The following is a 20,784-nucleotide window of genomic DNA, read 5'->3' as shown; positions in this document are numbered from 1 at the left end:
TTACAATTGACAAGTTTTTTTTTGCATCCAGAGTTTGAATCCTTTTTCTGACAGAGCCAAACAATTCTTTTTCTTTACATATAATATAATATAATATAATAATAATAATAATGCTTGAGCATCAAGCCTAATTTGCGGTTATGTCATAACTAAGCAAAACTTCAAAGAAAGTTTAACTAATCCCCTTAATTGATTATTATTGGGGACTAACACTGTCTCATCCTTTTAGATAACAGTACAAATGTACAAACATCACTGCATATAGTATATTTAAAAAAGCACACATAAGACACAAAAAGAGAATTCATTACCTAACAACATCAAATAGGAGTAGGAAGTAACCATTTTATTTTATCAATAACACAAACACAAAATATAAAAAAAATAAATAATTTTTTCATTTTAATAGCCTTTTTCAGTTTCCCCTAACCCTCTCCTTCCCAATCTTGTGTGTACATACATACACACGCACAACGGCACAAGCACTACAATCTATATCTCTACCCTAATATACACACATTACCATAACCACAGTCTCCTTATTGTTTTTTGCCCTAGTCTCTCTTCTCGAACCCACTCTCGCTGCTCTCTCCCTCTCTTGTTCGCCTCTCTCTCTGTCTCACGCCTTTCGTTTAATACTGCGCTTATTACATATTGAGAACAAACAATTCACCATCTATTGTCGATAATTTGGTATTCACCCAACCCCCACCCCCCAGGCCAAAACGGAAATATATTTCGCGTATATTAAGAGTTTTGGTTTTGGCGTTATTTTAGAGCGGTTAGGGTTTTGTTGAGGATCTTATTCGGTTCTTAATCGCTCGCTGCTTTTATTTTTCTCATAATCCGTAACAATCAGTTTGTTAATGTTCTAATTTTGGATTATGTGGGTGATTTTTGCTGTGTAATATCTGGGTTGGTGTTGTAGAAAACCTAGGTTTTGTTGGGGGAAGTTGTTGCGGGTCTAGGGTTTGTGAATTTGTGAATTAACTCCCCATTTGGCATGGTGGGTCGGTGAGTTTTAGGTTCTGTTTGGTTCATTACTCGTTGAAATCTTGTTGTGGAAACCGAAAAGGGGTATTTCTTCTGTAATTGCAATGATAGTCTGATAATTGCTCAAATTGTTTGATAATCCATCTTCTTTTGGTAAAAGAGATGGAGTAACAGAAGAAATTTGATTTATAGGTACTTGAATTTTGTTCATTTCGTTTTGGAAAATTACGTGGGTATTAAGATTGGAAAACCCTTTATTGGTGTTTATTGGGCTGGCTTCGAATTAGTAAGCCAAAGGCAGGATTGTGATAGAGAGGTAAATTTGCCTCAAATATATAGAGGAAAGCAAAAGTGCATGGTTGATTTCTTTTGGGGAATTTTAGATTGACTAATGTAATGTGGTTGTTTACGCAAATGGTTGGATAGGCAGGGTAAACGTTCTGGACATATTGGGTTCAGAAAGGAGAAAAAGTGAGTTGTAATAAAGTCTTGTTGTAGAGTAATCTGATCATGTTCTACGGCGCCCATGGAAAGGAGTGAACCAGCATTAGTTCCAGAATGGTTGAGAAGTACTGGAAGTGTTACTGGGGGTGGTGGCTCTTCAAGTCCCCACTTTGCATCCTCTTCTTTGCATTCAGGTAATTAACTGTCAGCTGCTTTGAATTGTTTTCAGTTTTAATTAACTATAAGCGCGTGTTTAAATGGAGCTGAATGGTAGTAGTTAGTTTTGTTAATTAACTTTAAGTAAACATTTTTGCACATTTGTGTTACTTTTGCTGCAGATGTTACTTTATCCACGCTGTCTTCTCGCAATAGATCTCCTAGGAGTGTTAGTGACAAAGATAGCCCACGTTCTGTGTTTTTGGATCGCAGTTCATCGTCGAATTCTAGGCGTAGTTCTAGTGGTACTAGTTCGAAGCATCCGTACAGTAGCTTTAATAGAAGTCATCGTGATAAAAATCGTGAAAGAGAGAAAGAAAGATCAGGTACCGTTGATCTGTGGGATCATGACTCATCTGATCCTCTGGGGAATATTTTAGCCGTTAGAGTTGATAAGAACAGCTTGAGGCGCTCTCAGTCACTGGTGTCCAGGAAACCTGGCGAGTTCTTGCCCCGTAGGACTGAGGATTTGAAAGGTGGTATTAGTAGCACCCATAACAGTGGTAATGGTATTCATTCTGGGGGAAGTAGTTTTAATGGTAGCCAGAAGGCGACATTTGAGAAAGACTTCCCTTCTCTTGGGATTGAAGAAAGGCAAGTCACCAGAGTTTCATCTCCTGGGTTGAGCTCAGCAGTTCAGAGTTTGCCAATTGGAAACTCAGCTTTGCTTGGTGCTGATAAATGGACCTCTGCATTGGCAGAGGTGCCTCCTATAATTGGCAGCATCAGTATGGGGAGCTCAGCTTCTCAACAAAGTATTGCTGCAGCTCCAACAACTAGCGCATCGAGTGGGATGGCTAGTCTTAACATGGCTGAAGCATTGTCACAAGCACCGCCACGTGTCCGTGCCACCACCCAGGTATTTTTTTTAATTTCTAGTTATTACTTATTCTGATAATTTTGGAAGAGGTGTTCATGTGTGTATGTTTTGATCATTTGTAGATCCCTGATAAGACACAGAGGCTGGAGGAATTAGCTATAAAGCAATCCAGACAGTTGATACCTGTGATACCTTCAACGCCTAAAGCCTTGGTACGACATCATGTTATATGCACACAATGCTCATATGCTTTAATAATGCATTTAACCGGGACTTATTTTTTTCCTTATGACTTCATCTATAGGGGTTATCATTTATTGGTTTGTTTGTATGCAGCTATAGAAAGAATTGGTGGGGGAGTACAATCATGATACAATTGAGAATTCCGTAGTCATTTCTGTTTTTTATCCTTTTGCAGTTGGTCATTGATTTAGCTCTATTGAACTTTTCTTTTCGTCACTTATGGATTGAATGCTAATAATCTTTTGTAGCAGACTAAGTTATTATAGAATATATTAAGACACAGGAAGCTTCGGATATGAATGTGATAGCCAAGTTTCTGTAGGTCTCATTTGTGAATAGAAGTGCAACTAACTTGTGCTGGTTATAGGTCTTTGATGAGTCTTGATGGACTATTAACCATTTTATTATTCAATATAAAGAGGCTATTTGGTTGTGCTGGGCGGTTGTGTGGTGTCCGCGCATTGTTGACATATACCATTTTCCATGTTCATAATATCTTGACCTGTACATTGTCTTATGCCTTGAGCTGCTGGAGTGCATGTAGCGGGATTGAAACTCAGTTGGCTATATAGCTTTTCAAGATATAAGGAAACATTAAGCTATTCAAGATTTCCTGGTAACACATACAAGAGCTTATCTTCAACGCACTAGCTTTAGTCGATTGTAGGATGTGGTTACACCCTGGAATAATAAATAAAAGTTGTGGGAATTTCATTGTACAAATTGATATAAACCATGATTAGTAGTGTAATTAATAAGAATCATTGGAAGTGTGGAGTTGTGTGACAACTATAGTTCAAATACATGCCTTGATACAAGTGCGAGGGTTCTTTTTTCCCATTCTTGTTGTCAAAGACTTGCCTCCTCTCAGTATCTGAATTCTACTTAACTTACAAACAATGCTGCCCTTCATGATCTGGATAATCCTCTAACCAGTTTCTCACTATCTTGCTCTGTAGACCTATTTCTCCATTTATTATCCAGATGATCCCCTAATCAGTGATTCATTATCTTGCTCTATAGACCTTGTCCTTCTTTAATTTTTCTTTGAAGTTTTTTAAGCCCTTGATTGAAGTGATAGTCAATTTTTAATGTCTTTATTACTTGTACTTTGCCTTTAATTGTATTTGATCCACACATTATTGTATTGGCTGGGTCGTTGAGTAGAATCATGTCTATGATTGCCTTTTGTTTTATCCACCTGCTGATGTTGCTTGTACAGTAGACGATTATATTATATTGGTGAAATAAGTTGGTCGGACACGGGTGCGGGTGTCCGACACGCATGCGGATCTAGAGGTCGGATCCTTTGAGATGTAAATTCTAAGATTTGGGAATACGGATCCTAGTATGGATACGGGTGCGGGGTTTCCGACTTAAAGTAATTCAACAAATATTTCTAAATTATGATATTTTTTGTGGAATACTTACATATAACTTGTAAAGTGTGGATTTCTTTTTTATTTTCAAGTTGTAGATAAGAAAAAGATTGATTTCCGAGACAAGGTATGCTATTTCTCCAAATTTACCCTAGTTTTGGGTTTGATTCGGGAATCAAATTGTATCTTGTCTCGAATTTTTCCGTCCATCATGGTCAAAGTACCCAAAATTGTTTGACCAGATCCGGTATGGATCCCATTCCCACACCCATACTAATGTCGTGCCGATAGGGGTGCGACACCTAAATTGTCGTGTCAGAGCAACTTAGCTGGTGAAGCTAGATACCTAGCTACTAAGTTGCTCGGGTGCGGGTGCCCGATACGGGTGCAGATCTAGAAGTCGGATCCTTGATGATCTAAATTTTAAGATTCTGGGGTATGGATCCAGGTATGGATACATGTGTTGGGATTCAGCTAAAAATAATTCAAATATCTAAAGGTAGAGGTATAAAAATATGTCTAAATTATGAGACATTATTTGGAAAACTTAAAAATATTCCGAGAAGGAGATGAAAGAAAAAGGACTAACATAGAAATCTCTTATATGCAAGGTATTCCATTTCTTCAATTTCAGTCTAGCTTTTATTTTGATTTCAAAAATAATTATATCTTTCCTGAATTTCTCCATCTATTTTGGTCAAAGTATCCAAAATCGGTTGACCATATCCGGTATGGATCCTACACCCACGCCCACACCCACGCCATGTCGACATGGGTGCGACACCAAAAGTGAAGAGTCCGAGCAACTATCCAAAGGAAAATGGCCAATAAATGGTGAACTACAGTTGTCAAATAAACAAACTAGAACGCAAAATTACTGGAAGGTCAGTAGGGGAAACTTTTGAGGGATTGATTAACCGGGGAATGCTGCTAATTCATCTTTAGGACAACCAATGTTTTATAGTAAATGATCATGAATGATGTTAAATAAAACTTGGAATTTGTGTGTAAATTATGGCACTTGAACTTTTATTGTTCCCTATTTAATGTCATAACCTTGTGGTTGATCACATTCATTGGTCAGGTGAATTATTTAGTCTCTTTAATAATTTTTTGGCACTTACAAAAGATAGTAGTACTAGAATTCAAATGGTTACTTGGTTATGTTTGACCTGTTTATGTAACATTATGCTGTCCCAACCTCTTGCTCCCACCCTCTCAGGGAGTGTATTGCCATGAATATGTAAAACTTGTTTAGAGGAGTTTGTGATGGGTGTGTGCTTTTGTTGGGAGCTAGTGTGCTTTCCTAGTTCTATCTCACTGGAAAAGCAATATTAGAGAACAAACATAAAGGAATCACATCTTCAGCTAATTCTGGTACCTATATTGTGCCTTCTCTCCTCTAAAGCTTAACGCACTAAGGGGTCGTTTGGTTCGAAGACAACTTATGCATGGATTAACAATGCATGGATTAGTATTTTCAAGGAAAAGACAAATTAAATCTAAAGAGTGTGAGGAGCTTTTTGTCAAATTTTGTTCAATCCATGTATTACTTTACCTGTATTCTTATTCTATATTCTACCCTGCATAAAATAATAAGTAGATTCCAGCATAACTTATGCGAGTATTATTTCATGTGGAAAACAAAAGAAGCAACTAAAAAACGTATATAATTGTTCGGAGTTTAATGCAGTGATGATGTTTCTCTGTGCACCTCTCTTGGCCAATGGTTCACATTTCCTGCTGTATGTATGTTTTTTGTCGTTGTAAAGTACCATGATGGTTCCTTCTCTGGCATAATCATTCACCTGTACTTGGGTCCTAGCAGTTCTGTAGCACTTGTTGTTACTGTGAAGGGTATTATTTCTGATGCACTGTTTACTGCTTTTTCCACAAATTGCTTGTTCTCTGGCACTCAAGGAACCAAATTGGTAGCTACATTTTAGCTTTTTCTTTCTTACACAGAGGGAGGGAGGGAGGGAGGGAGAGAGAGTGTGTGTGTTGTAGTGTAGTGTAGCTTTTATGCATCTTTTACTTAGAAAAGACAGCAGACTGTCTACTCGAAAGGAAAAAGGTTGGAATCCATCTTGCTTATGAATATTGTTGAAGAATCTGTTTATTTTCCATTTTAGTTGTATCTTCCTCTAGTATTTGGATATAGAATTTATGTTCAAAGGTTTGTGCTTGATTGATAGTTGATATCCATGTTAATGGGAAGTAATTGTTTCCAGGTTTCCAGTTCTGCTGATAAATCTAAGCAACCAAAAGCCACAGCTAGGGCAAATGAGATGGTTGGCTTAGCTAAGAGTATGCAACAACCTTTTTCCACTCAACTTGCAAATCAGCCCCGTAGTGGACAAGTCAGATCGGAAGCTCCAGCTACCTCTCATGGCAAAACTCTTCTGGTTCTGAAGCCAGGACGGGAAAATGGTGTCACCTCTTTATCAAAAGAAGCACTGAATCCAGCTAACAATACTGGCGGTAGATTAGCTAATTGCTCTCCTGCAGTGGCTCCTTCGGCTCCTGCTTTGACCAGTCCAACTTCGAGGGTGACTTCCCTTGAATCTAAAGCTGCTACATTGTCGCTGAAAGCACGATCTACTGCAGAGAAGAGATCTTCTCTGTCTCAAGCCCAAAGCAGGAGTGATTTTTTCAATCTAATGAGGAAGAAGACTTCATTAAATTCTTCTACTGTCCTTTCAGACTCTGGTATGGCTTCATCTGACAGTAGTGAGCAATCTGGTATTAAAACTAAAGATGAGGATAGTGCCTCATTGAGTCCTTGTGTTTCTGAAAATGGAAGTGAGAGAACCAGCAATGGAGACACTCATGAATCTCAGAACCATGTTCAAAGCCATAATGGTATTGAGGAGAACAACTCATCCATAAATGGAGCGCTATATCCAGATGAGGAAGAGGCTGCTTTCCTACGTTCTCTTGGTTGGGATGAAAATGCTGGGGAAGACGAAGGCCTGACAGAGGAAGAAATTAATGCATTTTATCAGGAGGTAACCAACTCTACTTGCTGGTTTCTATATTATGATAAGAGATACTTCCAGTGTTAGATTAGTTATGTTAAAAGATAAGCCATGATTAAGTTGTTTTGCCTGCGAGTTTGATACTAGTGAGGTTTCGTGGAGAATGTTCATGGCATATGTACCTGAACATGACCCACAGAAAGTAAGTTTTGTTCTAAAATTCTTAATAGATGCTATGTGGTTCTGGTGTTGGTCTTGTGGTCTGCCCCTGAGACGCACTTTCTTTATGTAAATTTGGAGCAGAGTTGTACCATTGGCGTTATTTTTTCTTTTTTTTTGGGGGTGGGGGGCTCAAAATTTAAGTCAGAAACTACACTGAAAAATAAAGCTTGTTTTCCCTTCAGACTGTGTTTGACTTAACTCCCTACTTTTGCAGTATATGAAACTGAAGCCTTCCTTGAAGGTGTACAAAGGTGCCCAGCCAAAGTGTTTGATGCTGCCTGAGATGCATGTTGCTACTAATCGTGGACCTGCTTCTTCCGAGTCGACTTCTTCTGAATCTGATGCTTGAATATAATTTCGCACGTATGGATGCATACAATTGGGTTTGTCAAGAGATACATCTCTTCTTTTTGTGATCTATTTTGTTTTGGAGCATCTCTGATGCATGTTAACAAGTGGAGGGTGGCTTTTGGAATTTTGAAGTTCAGAGAAGAGAAATAAGTTAGTCTGCTGGTGTCCTACTGGCTCAAAAGTAAGCTAAGGTATCAAAGGGTAGCGTTTTATAAGTAGAGTTTAGGAAAATGTTAGTCTGCAGTGGATGATGCTGGGCAAATTGCTTCTTTTTGGAAATTTTTTGTGCTTTTCCTTTCCAGTATCAATTGAAAAGGAAAGAGAAGGTTTTACGTTGTTTTGGTCAATTTTACGGGGAAGAAGGAAAATTGCAAAGTTCATTATAGAATTTTCTTTTCAGTCGTAATCGCAAAGCTCGTGTTGATATAATCCTATCTATATTTTTGTCTTTAACTGTTTGGCTAAGTTTCTTTTGTGATATTAATATTTTCAATTGCAATAGGCTCACTTCTTAGAGCAGTTTGATGGATGTAGTAGGTGGCAGTGACGGGTAGGGAGATGCCTTTTGGGAGATTACAGCGTGCATAGTTTCTGTTGAAGTGCTTTGACTGGTGGCTCTGTTGTTGGAGCATGTATTTTCCTTCACAGTGATTGATCGGTTTTCTTAGAGTTGGAAATAATGTAAAATGCCTTTTGACTGATTTTCTTAAGCAGGTAATGAGGGGTTAATACTGCTTAATGGTGTTGAATCTTTTGAAAGAAAACTACACTATCCAGGTTCTGTTTAAGTATTAAAATTGCAATAAAAACAGAAGGTAAATGGATTCAAGTTGCATTTTAACCTTGAAAGTGCCGGTCTCTTTTCTTTTTCCCATTCAAAATTGCTCTCCTCTTCTCAATTGAGAATGTCTTTCTGGACAGACGATTGACACCTCAATGGAGTAAAGATATTAGGGGTATGGAACTTTATTTCTTCTCACTCCGAGGAAGGTTCACTAGTCCTTCTGCTTTGTTATTAGGCAGACCCCTGTAGGCCTATCGACCAATGACTGATGTGATCCCTACTTGCGTAATAGAAAAATGGATTTCGTTGTGGAGGTAAATGAATGATGAAATTAAGGATATCACGTAACTTGATTGTGTACAAAGGCAACTTGGTCTCTGGCTATAAAGTTTCCAGTATTTTGCACCGCTTGTGAATTATAAGAGGAGGATCCCCCGCTGCAAGGAAACAACGGATCGACTTTTCTAACTCTCTTTAAAGAGTCTGTTTTCAAATTCACTTGCTTGCAAGTTTTGGGTTAGCAGGTTGTTGACTGGGAGAGCTGGTAAAAGGGAACAACAATCTCCCCCAGCAATACCAAAGATCCATCCAAGGAATGAGCTTCCCTTCCTGTGGACTACAAGGAAAAGATAGAATCTCGTCCGGCAACAGTAGCTGAGTCAATGACAGATGCTCTTGGAAAGAACCTTTCATTCGATGCTTCTGATTCAAGCTTATTCTTTTCTACCTTTTGAATTAATCTAGAAGCTCAATTAGCAGATTCATTAGAAACCTTTCGACCAGTATAATCATTAAATTTCTCGCATATATAACCAGCATAGCTCTTGTATGAGCGAAGTAATGCCTTCATCCTTTCTCTCCATGTATGCTTAGGAACCATACCAATCCATCCCGAACTTAGTGGTTAAACTCAACAAGTATGGGAAGGGTCCTCCTCTCCCTGGTCAAAGCTCCGTGAACGAGAACTCGTTTTGTTTGTTGGCCGGCTAATGATGGTTTTCTGTCCCAATTCAACCTTACAGTCTTCGGATGACCCAAAAAAGCTAATACCTTTTTTCTCACAAGCTATTAGTACTACTTTTCACTGGAATGCCACTTTGGAAGTTAAATTGAAAGCAATTATTGTTCATTTTAGAAATTTTCACATTGAGAAAAGTAACATGTCTTGATATTTTATTGCCGTATGTAAACTCAACTCCACTTTAAAATCAATCCTGGTTAAAAGTGAGATAATAAAAAATGATACAAGATTACCACAACCGGGGGAGAGGGATAGTTACTTTCCTATTTGTGTCTCGGAAAAAATGATGAGATAATAAAAATGACACACAATGTGGGGGATGGAGAATAATTTTGAAGTCTACATTAAGGGAAAAAAAGAGAGCAAAAAGGATAAGATTTAAGTGTTTTTTGGTAGTTATTTTCAATTACAATAAAGTCAAGTCCTAGTACAACTGTTGTTAGTCATAAATAAATTAATCAAATATTACATTTTCCCAATGTTTTCCTACATATTTACAATCTTCAACTTATTGTGGAGTAAAGTTTCAGCTAATGGTCGGGTTCAAGTATTTTAGTATTAACCCGTTTGACATTGATGAAAAAACCAGGTGACAACATTTAATTGAATATTTATTACACCTCAGATTTGTATATACATACGCGCTATATTTTTTGCAATTGTTCCAGCTTTTGTGTTAAAGTGGAACATAAGAAATAAAATTGCAGGGCCAAAATGGAACAAACAAGATAAAGTTGGAGGGTCAAAATAGAACAAGATAGAGATAGAGTGTCAAAATGAAAAATGGTGTCAAGTTGAATTGGCTGTATATGTATTTGGTCAAAATAAAAACTAGACTAGAAACACGAGTAAATCAATAGGAAAATCTGAGTCGCCTCATTGGCTTGTACATTTAGCTGTCTATTGTGTACATACTAAGGTGGATTACGCAAGTGAAATACAGGGTATTATAGTCATTCTCGCTCACGTCTATATATATATATTCAAACCCTAGCTAAATCAATGGTATCGCTCAATCGCCATTTTCTAGTCTCTTATCAAATTTCCCTATGCAGCTGACTTGTAAATGTTCTTCGAGTATCTTCATTCTTCCTTAATCCTAATGAAGTTTTAGAGGCGAAGATACTCGAAAAACATTTACTTGTTATTTGTATAGAATTACTATATATAGTCCGTCAGAACTCAAACACAATTTCTTCCTCCAGATCTGTGCTTACCAAATCGATAGTTTAGCTCAATCGCCGTTTCTCAGTCTCTTAAATTTCTCCTAGTTGTCAAAAGTTCGTACAGGTGACTTGTAAATGTTTTGCTGACCTTCTAATATGATATAACTGGCAAAACATTTACACGTACCTTGTATGAACTTTTGATGCTAGCTTTGCTGAAACCTTTTGATGGAGAACTGCTCTAACTCAAGTGGCCAACCTGAAAGGCTGTGATATTCACAGGTCGGCGAGTTTAAAAAACACATTAATTGGTATAATGTTTCCATTTTTGCTTAGAACACTTCGAAATGAATTAATTAAACAAAATCAGCACTAACTCAACTGAGTTTTTGGATCTAACATGAGGGAAAAATTTAATAATTAATTGTTATTTTGATGTTAAACAGAGACGCTCTATGCTTTAATAGGAGTTAGCAAATCTCTTGGGATTCATAATGGAAGAAAAAGATCTATTAGTTGAGAATATGTTTTAGTCAAGTGAGCACTTTTATTTTACATCCTATACTATTCTTGTAGTTTTTTAGCGTTTTAGAGATTTATACATCAATAGAAAATATAAAGAATCTTTAATACTTATTATTATTGTTTTTGTTTTGTATACGGCGATCTATCGAAACCCCTCCCCAATATTACTATACACTTTTCTTAGATCTCAATAGCAATCCCAAGAACCCAAATCCCTGTTCTCAGATCTAACCAATTTTACATCAAAAGCTGCTGCTTAAATGCAGTCACTTTAGGAAATTTTCTCTGTTTTCTTGATCTGCGGTGGCTTGTTTTCTTGATTACTTATAATCAAGGTAGAATTTTTACACCAATTTTGGTAAGTTCTTGGATTTACTGCAATTGGGTAGTGTTCAGTTTTTTCAGATAAGTTGATTGATTCTTGGAATATCAATGTTTTACTACTGCAAATTATGTTTATTCAATCTCAATTGGTTCGTGTAGAATACTATGAAATCTGCGTTTGATTGTTAATATGAATGGCCTGATTTATTTGCTTGACCAAAATTTGATATCGTGGAGCTGTTCTTGGGTGGAAATGGATCTGCTAGCTTACTATTTTGTTTAAAGATAAATAATCTTTTAAGGGAAGTTTGGATCCATTGCCTGATAAGACATTAATATCTTGGAACTTATATATCCAATTTATTTAACTTAAATATTTCTTAAGGTGAAGCATACAAGTTATATCTACACTACATTTTTGGCATTTCATGTTGTCAATGAGAAATGTCCTGCAATTTTGAAAGCATGTAGGGGTTAGTGCTACGAATGTTTTCTTAAGGAGCTAAAGTTTTAGTAGATGGTCAGGATTGAAAGCTTACTGCATCAGAGAGTACACTGAAACAGTATTTATTTCGCCTTGATCTGCAGTTTCATAGTTTGTGCAATTAAGCAGAAACCATTAGGATTTAACAGTTTGCAGCAGTTTGAATTTGTTGGACCTGTGAAAAAGAACAAAAATCTAGACAAGCAAATATTGTATTCTTATGAAAACAAATCTTATGAAATTAATCATGGAGAAAGTAAAATAACAAAGAAGTTCACTAATTTGAAAAACTTCGATAGAAGTGTAGTACTGTAACCTTGAAGTTTTCTATGTTTTATGTGATTGACTTTAATCTTCACGGAAATGGCATGTTTGTGCGTTTGGAGGCTAATTGGGTGCTATAGAGGCAAATTTATGCTAGAAATGGCATGCTTGTGTACTCGTTAATTTTGATATGTTTCTCTTCATTACTTGCAAAATAATCAGGTTTAGACATCTCTTCTGATTGTTATTGCCATTTAATGACCAATTTTATCCACCTATTCAGAAAAGAAGAAAGAAGAAACCTACCATTTGATCACGCTTGGCACATTCAATAGACTACACCTGAACTCCAGAAAAACAAGGACAGAGGCAAACCAATCAGGGTGATAATTATTGTAACACACAGGTTGTACTGGATAGAGTGGGTGTCATTGTATTCATGAATCTCTGTACTGTCTTTAATGTTGGAGTTCCACCATTCATTGTGGCAGTCCAATGCAAAAATTGATCACTAAAAAGCTGCTTGTTTTCTGTCTGTATGTCATAGTGGTCCTAATCAAAATCTTTCAGGCATATGATGGAGATCAGAATCTAATGGTTGATTTGTGGATAGATTCCTTGATTATTTCTCCATGATAATGTTCTTTTACCATAAATATCTCTTTACATTAAAGTTTATTTTTGGTATTGGATAAACCATCCGACATTTGTCAGCAATAATACAGTGTAGCAGGGCCTTAGAGTATATATTAGTGAAGTAGGACTCTTTTCTGATTGGTCAAGGCTCTTGAGTTTTCCTATGTGTCTTCAGAAATATTTATCTGATTCAAAGACCTGCAGCTCCTGTGCATGCCTATTTCATTTATCTGATTAGCTTATTAAACATGGTCTAAATTTGTAATTATACTAGTTTGTTATTCCTGATTTTATGGAAGTTCACATTTTGACCACATTCCTCCCCCTCCTCACGCCAATAGAAGAAAATATCCATCTCTGGAAAATGTTCAACAACTTTTTGTTGCATTTGTAGGAGTGAAGTTTTTGTGGTAATCTCGTTGTTTGTGCCTCTCTAATGTAAATATCTGCAGTGTTATCGGTATCCATTTTAGGATAATCAAAAGTTTGTAAGGTGGCGTTTCTTTGAGGTTTTCCGAAACTTGAGTTTGCAGACTCAGCTTTAAACCTTGAGAAAAGTGTTTGTTTGGGTGTGTTTGCAAAAACTGAGAGATTTGGAAAACTCAGTTTGGAAATCTTCACATAAAGTTATATTTGTTCTGGAAACAAGTCAAAGGAACACTTTTTCCAAAACTCAAAACCTGGGTTTGCAAACTCAGTTTTTGGAGAACTCCAAACACTATGTTTTTCATATTGGTTGTACAGCTGGTTCACTTTACTACGAAGAGATTTTAATTCGACTGTTTAATTAGCTAAATCTCTTATCTTTGCCATGATTCTTAGTGTTTTTTTTTGTTTCTGATATAATTTGTTTATGATGTGGAGATTCAAGCCTTTTTTGCCCAAGGAACAGGCTGGGCTTGAAGGTCGCACCATTGATATTGGCAGTCTCAAAGTTCATGTGCGCAATGCAATTGGAGTAGGCGGATTCTCTTGTGTTTATTGCCCGAGATGTACTACATGGTTCAAAGCAGTATGCATTAAAGCATATTATTGTTAATGATGAAGAATCACTTGATCTAGTACTGAAAGAAATTTCAGTGATGAAATCGCTCAAGGGTCATGCTAATATTGTCACACTAAATGCGCATACCTTCTTGGATATGGTTCGTACAAAGGAAGCTCTCCTTGTTATGGAATATTGTGAGAAATCCTTGGTCAGTGTCCTTGAGAACCGAGGAGCTGGCTTCTTTGAGGAGAAACAAGTCCTCTTAATATTCAGGGATGTATGCAATGCTGTCTTTGCTATGCACTGGCAGTCCCCAACCATAGCTCAAAGGTAAAGTCGGACACTCTTAAGCCCGAATAGTTTTTTGAAATGATGATGATGAATGTTTGTAGTAATTTCAGTTGAGCTTAGGCTTTGTTTATGGTAGTCTTCAAAATGTTTCATCTTTTTAGTGACTTAGGGCTTCATAATTCCTTTCTTTGCTTGTAATATTTCAGTAGTTTGTATGTTAAATATGTTGTGATGTAATTCATATCTGTCTATATATTTGCTTCCAGCTTAATTTTGTTCAGTGCCTTTGATTTTTCTGTCATTCTATGGTTTCTGTTGATGGTACTAATATATTGTCTCTTTTCGTTTTCTTGAGCCGAGGGTCTATCCGAAACAACCTCTCTACCCCCTCGGGGTAGGGGTAAGGTCTGCGTACACACTACCCTCCCCAGACCACACTTGTGGGATTTTACCGGGTCGTTGTTGTTTTTGTTTTGTGTAATATTGGCTTGAGTTGAGTTTATATGGTGTAACATGGTCAGTGAGTATTCATATAGCCGATCCCAACATGTTTGGAACTGAGGCGTAGTAGGAGTTGTCAAAATAGACAAGTTAATGTGTATTGGAAGGCATGATTTTTTCCGTCGAAATCCTGAATGACGTTTTCCTTTATTTATGTGTGCCAGTAATACAAATACTTCTAATTCTTTTCATTCTTGTTTGTATCAACAATCTTCTTATTGTTGTAGGATCGAATCAGAGAGCATTATTAGTGGATTGTCGGCAAAATTTCTTCATTGAGCAAACTTCTTTTGTCGTCCTCCCAAGATGTTGTGGGTATAGATGCTCATCTAGAGCAAGTGAAACCTGCTATGGATGAAAACTGATGACATTCAAAATAATTATTGGTATCTGGGGCATGGGAGGAATAGGGAATACGGCAGTTGCACGAGCCAGTTTGAAGCTTCTTGTTTCCGTGGAGATGTTAAAGAATACAGGCATAGCGTGTGCGCTCATTGCAAAATGCCCTTCTTGGTAAACTGTTAAGGGAGAAAGATGAATGTCGGTAAGGAAGTGCATGATAGTGAGTAGACTTCCTTTTAAGAAGGTTCCTATTTGTGTCTGATGACATAGATCACACACACCAATTGGATTACTTAGCAGGGGATCTTGGTTGGTTTGGTAACCAGTAGAATGCATGATTTGATACATGATATGGGTAAATATGTGGTGAATATGCAAAAGATCCTGAATGTAGCAGTATGGCGCATTGAAGATACTCATTGAGTTCTATCATTGAATTAGAACGAAAGTACATGACAAATTTATTGGTCATGTCTTAATTAGGAATTCCTTCTATCAACAACAACGACAATAACAAACCCCGTGTATTCACACATGTGGAGTATGGGGAGGGTAGTGTGTATACAAACCTTACCCCTACCTAGCGAAGCTAAAGAGACGAATTCCTTCTATCACTTGATAAAAAAAAAACTTAAAAGACTCTGAATCTGAAGAACCTCTGAGAAAATGTTCTTTAGAAAATAGAATTGTGTAATTAATTGCTTAGCGAAATAGTTCATCTGTTGAGCAACATTTTTCTTAAAAAAGGACCTAACCAATACGGTACCTTAAATTTTCCAATGGCGCTCCTCGAGAAACTGCTCGTGCAATAGTAAAGTTTAACCTTGATATTATAGAGTAGAAATATAACTAAAAGAAAGTAAAAAGGAATTGGGCATCGTGAGGAGTGAAAGTACTTATATTTGCAGAGGGATCCTTGTACTGCGTTTGAAATTATACTTTGTTATCTTTTAAGCAGGGGGCCAAAGCAATGGAGGCAATCTGGATTCGTCGTCCCCCAAAAACTATTCTTTAGCAGAGGGCCATGAAAATTCTATGAACTCATCATGGATCAAACAGATGTTGCACATAGATAATGTGATGATCCTTTTTGATTCGCGATGACTGACAGATAATGTGATGGATGTTGTGAGTTGCCTTGATGGCTCTGTTGATTATTTGTCCAACAACTTGTGTTGGTTTGTCTGGGATCGCTATCCTTCAGAATCACTTCCATCGAATTTTGAACGCAATAGACTTGTTCATCTTCGACTCACACGGATATCACTATGTCAATTATGGAGAGGAACAAAGGTACAGTAAATAATTATTGTTGTCCCATTTTCGTTGGCATATTTCCTAAATTGCATATCAGCTTTCTTACATTCCTTGCAATTTAATACTGTTCTTATGCTATTTCATATATGCTGTTACAATTTGGGAAATCAAACAACTTTTACTGTGACTATAATCTGTCAAATATCCTAAGTGTTTTAAACTATAAAAGATTTTGATTTATAGTATATTTGTATAAATGTCTCAGAAATTTAAGTCTGATGTCCAAGCTCACACCAAAATTACAAGTGTTAACCTTCGAAATCAAAACCAAGTCATTATTTTTGGGAGGGACAGAGTAGTTTTTCTAATACAATATAGGAACACTATCACAAAGTCAAAAACAATTTGCAGATAATGACGGAAACTCCTACATAAAATGTAATAATGATCTCCACAAAGTAAAACATGTCCTGTTTTAACTGAATAAGTTTTTATAACGTTTCTAGTCAATTATTTATAACATCTGAAAATTAGTTCAAAAAACTCATTCCATATAATCAAGTTTTTCCCCTTACCCTGTCAGTATCTAACAGAGGAAAAATCTAAAGAAAATATATAGTATGTATAAAGACAAAATCTTACGGTGCTCTACTTTACGTTTTGTTGACCCCTGGTCATTATAAGTTCATTGACCTCTGATGAGCTATACAAGAGCCCCTTTAGGCACAAGTTTAGTACATTATCTTTGGGCTCACCCCTTCCTATGTATGAGTACAACAACAACAACATACCCAGTAAAATCCCACTAGTGGGGTCTGGAGAGAGTCGAGTGTACGCATACCTTACCCCTACCCCGAAGAGGGTAGAGAGGCTGTTCCAATGTATGAGCGGATTTTTTTTTTTTTTTTGTAACTAAACAATTTTATTTACCAAAGTAATATTTACACATTTGATTCTCTTTATAGCTTGATCTGGACATAAGTCCCAGATTCAGCCATCTATTCTTTTCCCACTACTCCTATTCTATTCATAACTACCTTTTTACATATCTATATGAACAATAGGATAGTAGTTTAACTCTAGTAACCTACTCTTCAATCATTGCTTCAAATTCCCTCGACAATGTATTTGCTGTGTTACCAGTCGAGTGTTTGTTTCAGCATTCCTCTGTGTTGCTTGAAAGATTTGTGCATTCCTCTCTTGCCATATATAGTATATGCTTCTAGCTAGTGTCATCCTGTAAATTTCAGCGTTGGAACTTCTACCTTTACAGTGTTGTTCAGCCCATTCCAATTCTTGATCCCACGTCATCACCTGTCTATGAACCCTCTACCATTCGAGCATTGCTGCCCATATTTGTGTTGAGAATGAACATTCGAGGAATAGGTGATCGATAGTTTCTTCTTCTGTGTGACACAGTGGGCAGGTAGTATCTTCCAAGCAGCCTCATCTCCTCAATCTGTCCCTTGTTAGTAGCCTTCTATGTGCAGCCAGGAATAAGATGAATATCCATTTAGGTAGCCCATCTCCTCAATCTGTCCCTTGTTGAGTGGATTGGTAATATGGACTTTTTTGTTTGACTCACTATTGACCTACTACCCAATCTGTGATCACTATAATTTATTCCTGAAGCCATGGGAAGCACCATCCTTCTATGATTTCTTTTTAACTCTATTGTTGGTACTTGGTAGTTGTGCATGCTGTTTGTTTTTTGTCTATCTCTTTTTGGGTTGTCAACAAGATTTGTGAATTCTAAGAACGGTATATCTCAGCTACTCTTATGTGCTTGATAGAATGCATATAATAAGTGAAAGAGCTAATGTGGCATGATTGCAATTATAAGTTTCCTATTTAGTATAGGGATTTAGGGACTAGACCTGTTGAGGAATTGAGATGCTTCATTAGTTCTTGTTTCATTCATTTGCATTTCCCCCCATTCTTTTGTGCAGGAGATTGCTTTGTTAAGTTAGTTTCAGCACGAAAACACAGTACGGTATTATGTCACACTAGGTAATTGTTGTTATTGCTTCCTCGATTATATTTTCTTTGCTCCTTTCTTTGGGAGTCAGAATTGTTGTTCATCTTTCCCATGATTGCTTGTTCTGTTATATGCAAATTCGAAGTTGTTCTCACTTTCCAACGTCTTATTTTATGCAGTTCTGAATATGAGAATGGCTACCACGACACACCACGGGTATATATTCTTAAACCTTCTTGGTTTGCAGTGTGTTATGTCTTACAGCTTGAAGCACGTTTCTATTAGCTGGAGCTATTGGGGAGTGCAGAAAAATCCAGTAATCGAAGATCGATTCAATAGCAGCTCCTGCACCTACTGATTTTTGAACCTTCTAACATCTCGAGCTTGATATTGTACTTTAATCTCAATTAGATGGCTATAACAGTCTGTCCCAAGCTGTAGTTTTTGCACTCTATGGATAGGAATCAAAGATAATTTGTGGGGGCTGTAACACCTGTACCGCAAGTTGTCTCATGAATATGTTTTTGGTGTAATTACTGTGATGTATTCATGTAAATGATGTTTATTACTTTCTGGACTTTCTGTCCCAAGCTGCATTTTTTGGACCTTATGGAGAGGAATCAAAGATCCTTTAAGGGGTCTACGTCACCTTTTTCGGACCTTATGCTTAGGTGTTTTGTGAATCTGTTTTTTGGTGTAATTACTGTGATGTGAATTATGTAAATTATTTTTTGCAATTTGTTGATACTTGAAGTTTTACCCATGAGCCAAATATGTCTTCGTGCAACTTCATACATCCACTGTATGTATGCAGCAAATCAATAAAATCCTTATTGTTTTTATCCCTGAATTTTTTTCAAAGTTGTGATCTTTAAGATCTGCCATTCCTTGTTTATAAAACTTGAGCAACTTTGAGGGTACGGTACCATTTACTTATATCCAGTACATATATTTCGCACGAGTTTTTCTAGTCGACTTTGAATATGGTAGCGTTTGGGCTCAACTCTACTCTTGTTACTTGTACCTTTAGGCAATTTTCGGTGGCTGTCCCTTTTCTGTTGTTTAATAGATGATTATATATATATTTGTTTGTATATAGGACATCTTTCTTCCACTTTGAGTTTTATTCTCTTCTCCTTCATTCTTCACTTCTTCGGTGTATGGTAGAACACACTCTCTCTCTCTCTACATGTTTATTCTCTCTCTTACTAATTCCTGTATTTGATATCTTAAGCAGAACGATAGTGACCTCTCTTCAAAAAGTTTTATGTTGGTTGGTCTGTGCTTGTGGATCGGTTCTATCTTGGGTATCATCAAAATCCCAAAGGCAGATTTTTTTTTTTTGCATCACATGGTTCAAATCTAACATTGAAGTTGGTAAGTTCACATTTTCCCGGTCTGAATCTCAATTATTGAAAAGTAATCAAGAATGAAGCAAACATCTAATGATTAGAAATGGAGTTCTTTCAACCAGTAAATATTTCTATTTTTTTATCATGGGAAAAAGTTGATACACATTGTTGCTCTTGATCTGCAAAGCTGTGTTCTTTTTGCGACTCGAGTTTTCTTCAAAATCTTCGCCCACAATTTTTTTTGCCTGAACCTTCGGCAAAATCTTACTTTCAATATCAGAACATGCTAATAGATGTAGAATTACATAATTTACTTATATGATATTTCATTGGTTTTTCAGAATCTCGGAAATCTAAGCGTGTAAAACAGTAAGCTTATATCTCTCTAGCACTCCATGTCATTTGAGAAAATGAAATCTTAGGTATTCATTTCCCATAGGATGCAAGTTTGGGTTATATAGAGCAAACAGTCTGCATTCTAACGTACCTTATTTGTGTATCTGAAAGCTCTGTCTACGTAATTCTCATTTGTTTCCTATAACACCTAAAAGAGAATACCAAAATAACATGCCTATTGTCACGACCCCAGTTCGCCCTCCGTGAACTATCGTGACGGCACCCAGTCTCTACGACTAGGTAAGCCTAACAAATGCGGAAATAAATAATTTGCGGAAGAAATAATTAAAAACCAGAATAACAAAATGAAATAATGTTTACGATGCCGCTCGACATATACAATACAAACTCTCGAATCTAACAACATTTCCCAAAACCCGGAATCTCATGAAAACACAAGCATTTGGATGTCTACAAATATCTAACTCCAGAGTGTCTAACAAAAGAAAATACAGAAGGGCTAATACTTAAAGAGAGAATAGAGAGGACTCCTCGGTCTGCGGACGCAGCAGATATACCTCGAAGTCTCTGGAAAAGTCGTCTCGCCTCAAGGGTGATAGGACTGAGTCGAAGTACCTAGATCTACACATGAAAAACATGCGCAGAAAGGGCATGAGTACACCACAACGGTACTCAGTAAGTGCCAAACTTAACCTCGGTCGGGTAGTGACGAGGAAGGTCAGGCCCCTACTGAGGTTAAATGAAATACAAGGTTTAACAATGTAGAACAAATCAGTATAAGTAAGTGCAACAGTAAAAGTAACACAGGATATGAAGAACAACAACAATTACTACAGAGGCAGAGTAAGCACAGAAATAAATACAGCTC

At 36.9% G+C, this 20,784-nt stretch overlaps 1 protein-coding gene and 1 long non-coding RNA gene across 6 annotated transcripts; both read left to right on the top strand.

The window, feature by feature from the left end:
- Window positions 1–446: 446 nt before the first annotated feature.
- LOC104218717 (uncharacterized) lies at window positions 447–8,099 on the top strand. Its single transcript, XM_009769281.2, has 5 exons — window positions 447–1,631; window positions 1,776–2,512; window positions 2,596–2,685; window positions 6,327–7,103; window positions 7,510–8,099. The coding sequence occupies exons 1-5, from the start codon at window positions 1,520–1,522 to the stop codon at window positions 7,642–7,644; spliced, it is 1,851 nt and encodes a 616-aa protein (XP_009767583.1). The 5' UTR covers window positions 447–1,519; the 3' UTR covers window positions 7,645–8,099.
- A 2,420-nt stretch (window positions 8,100–10,519) lies between these two features.
- On the top strand, window positions 10,520–18,871 carry LOC104218719 (uncharacterized). Of its 5 annotated transcripts, XR_011406886.1 has the most exons (7): window positions 11,220–11,500; window positions 12,498–12,620; window positions 13,715–14,168; window positions 14,858–15,174; window positions 15,931–16,265; window positions 18,179–18,239; window positions 18,387–18,871. It is a non-coding gene; the product is annotated as an uncharacterized lncRNA (long non-coding RNA). The 5 variants fall into 5 exon arrangements; XR_011406883.1 differs by lacking the exon at window positions 11,220–11,500 and adding an exon at window positions 10,520–10,899 and having other exon boundaries at window positions 12,498–14,168; XR_011406885.1 differs by having other exon boundaries at window positions 11,209–11,500; window positions 12,498–14,168; window positions 14,858–15,192.
- Window positions 18,872–20,784: the final 1,913 nt, after the last annotated feature.

The sequence above is a fragment of the Nicotiana sylvestris genome, chromosome 4 (assembly GCF_000393655.2).
Source record: "Nicotiana sylvestris chromosome 4, ASM39365v2, whole genome shotgun sequence".
Classification (NCBI taxonomy): Eukaryota; Viridiplantae; Streptophyta; class Magnoliopsida; order Solanales; family Solanaceae; genus Nicotiana; species Nicotiana sylvestris.
Note: the sequence above shows the minus strand (reverse complement) of the source record. Positions and strands in the feature narration are given on the sequence as shown.

Excerpts from the sequence above, each read along its gene's own strand:
- LOC104218717 (XM_009769281.2), top strand. The coding sequence starts at position 1,520 with ATGGAAAGGAGTGAACCAGCATTAGTTCCAGAATGGTTGAGAAGTACT. Across the intron at positions 1,632-1,775 it reads ATCCTCTTCTTTGCATTCAG|ATGTTACTTTATCCACGCTG; the intron begins GTAATTAACTGT and ends CTTTTGCTGCAG. Across the intron at positions 2,513-2,595 it reads GTGTCCGTGCCACCACCCAG|ATCCCTGATAAGACACAGAG; the intron begins GTATTTTTTTTA and ends GATCATTTGTAG.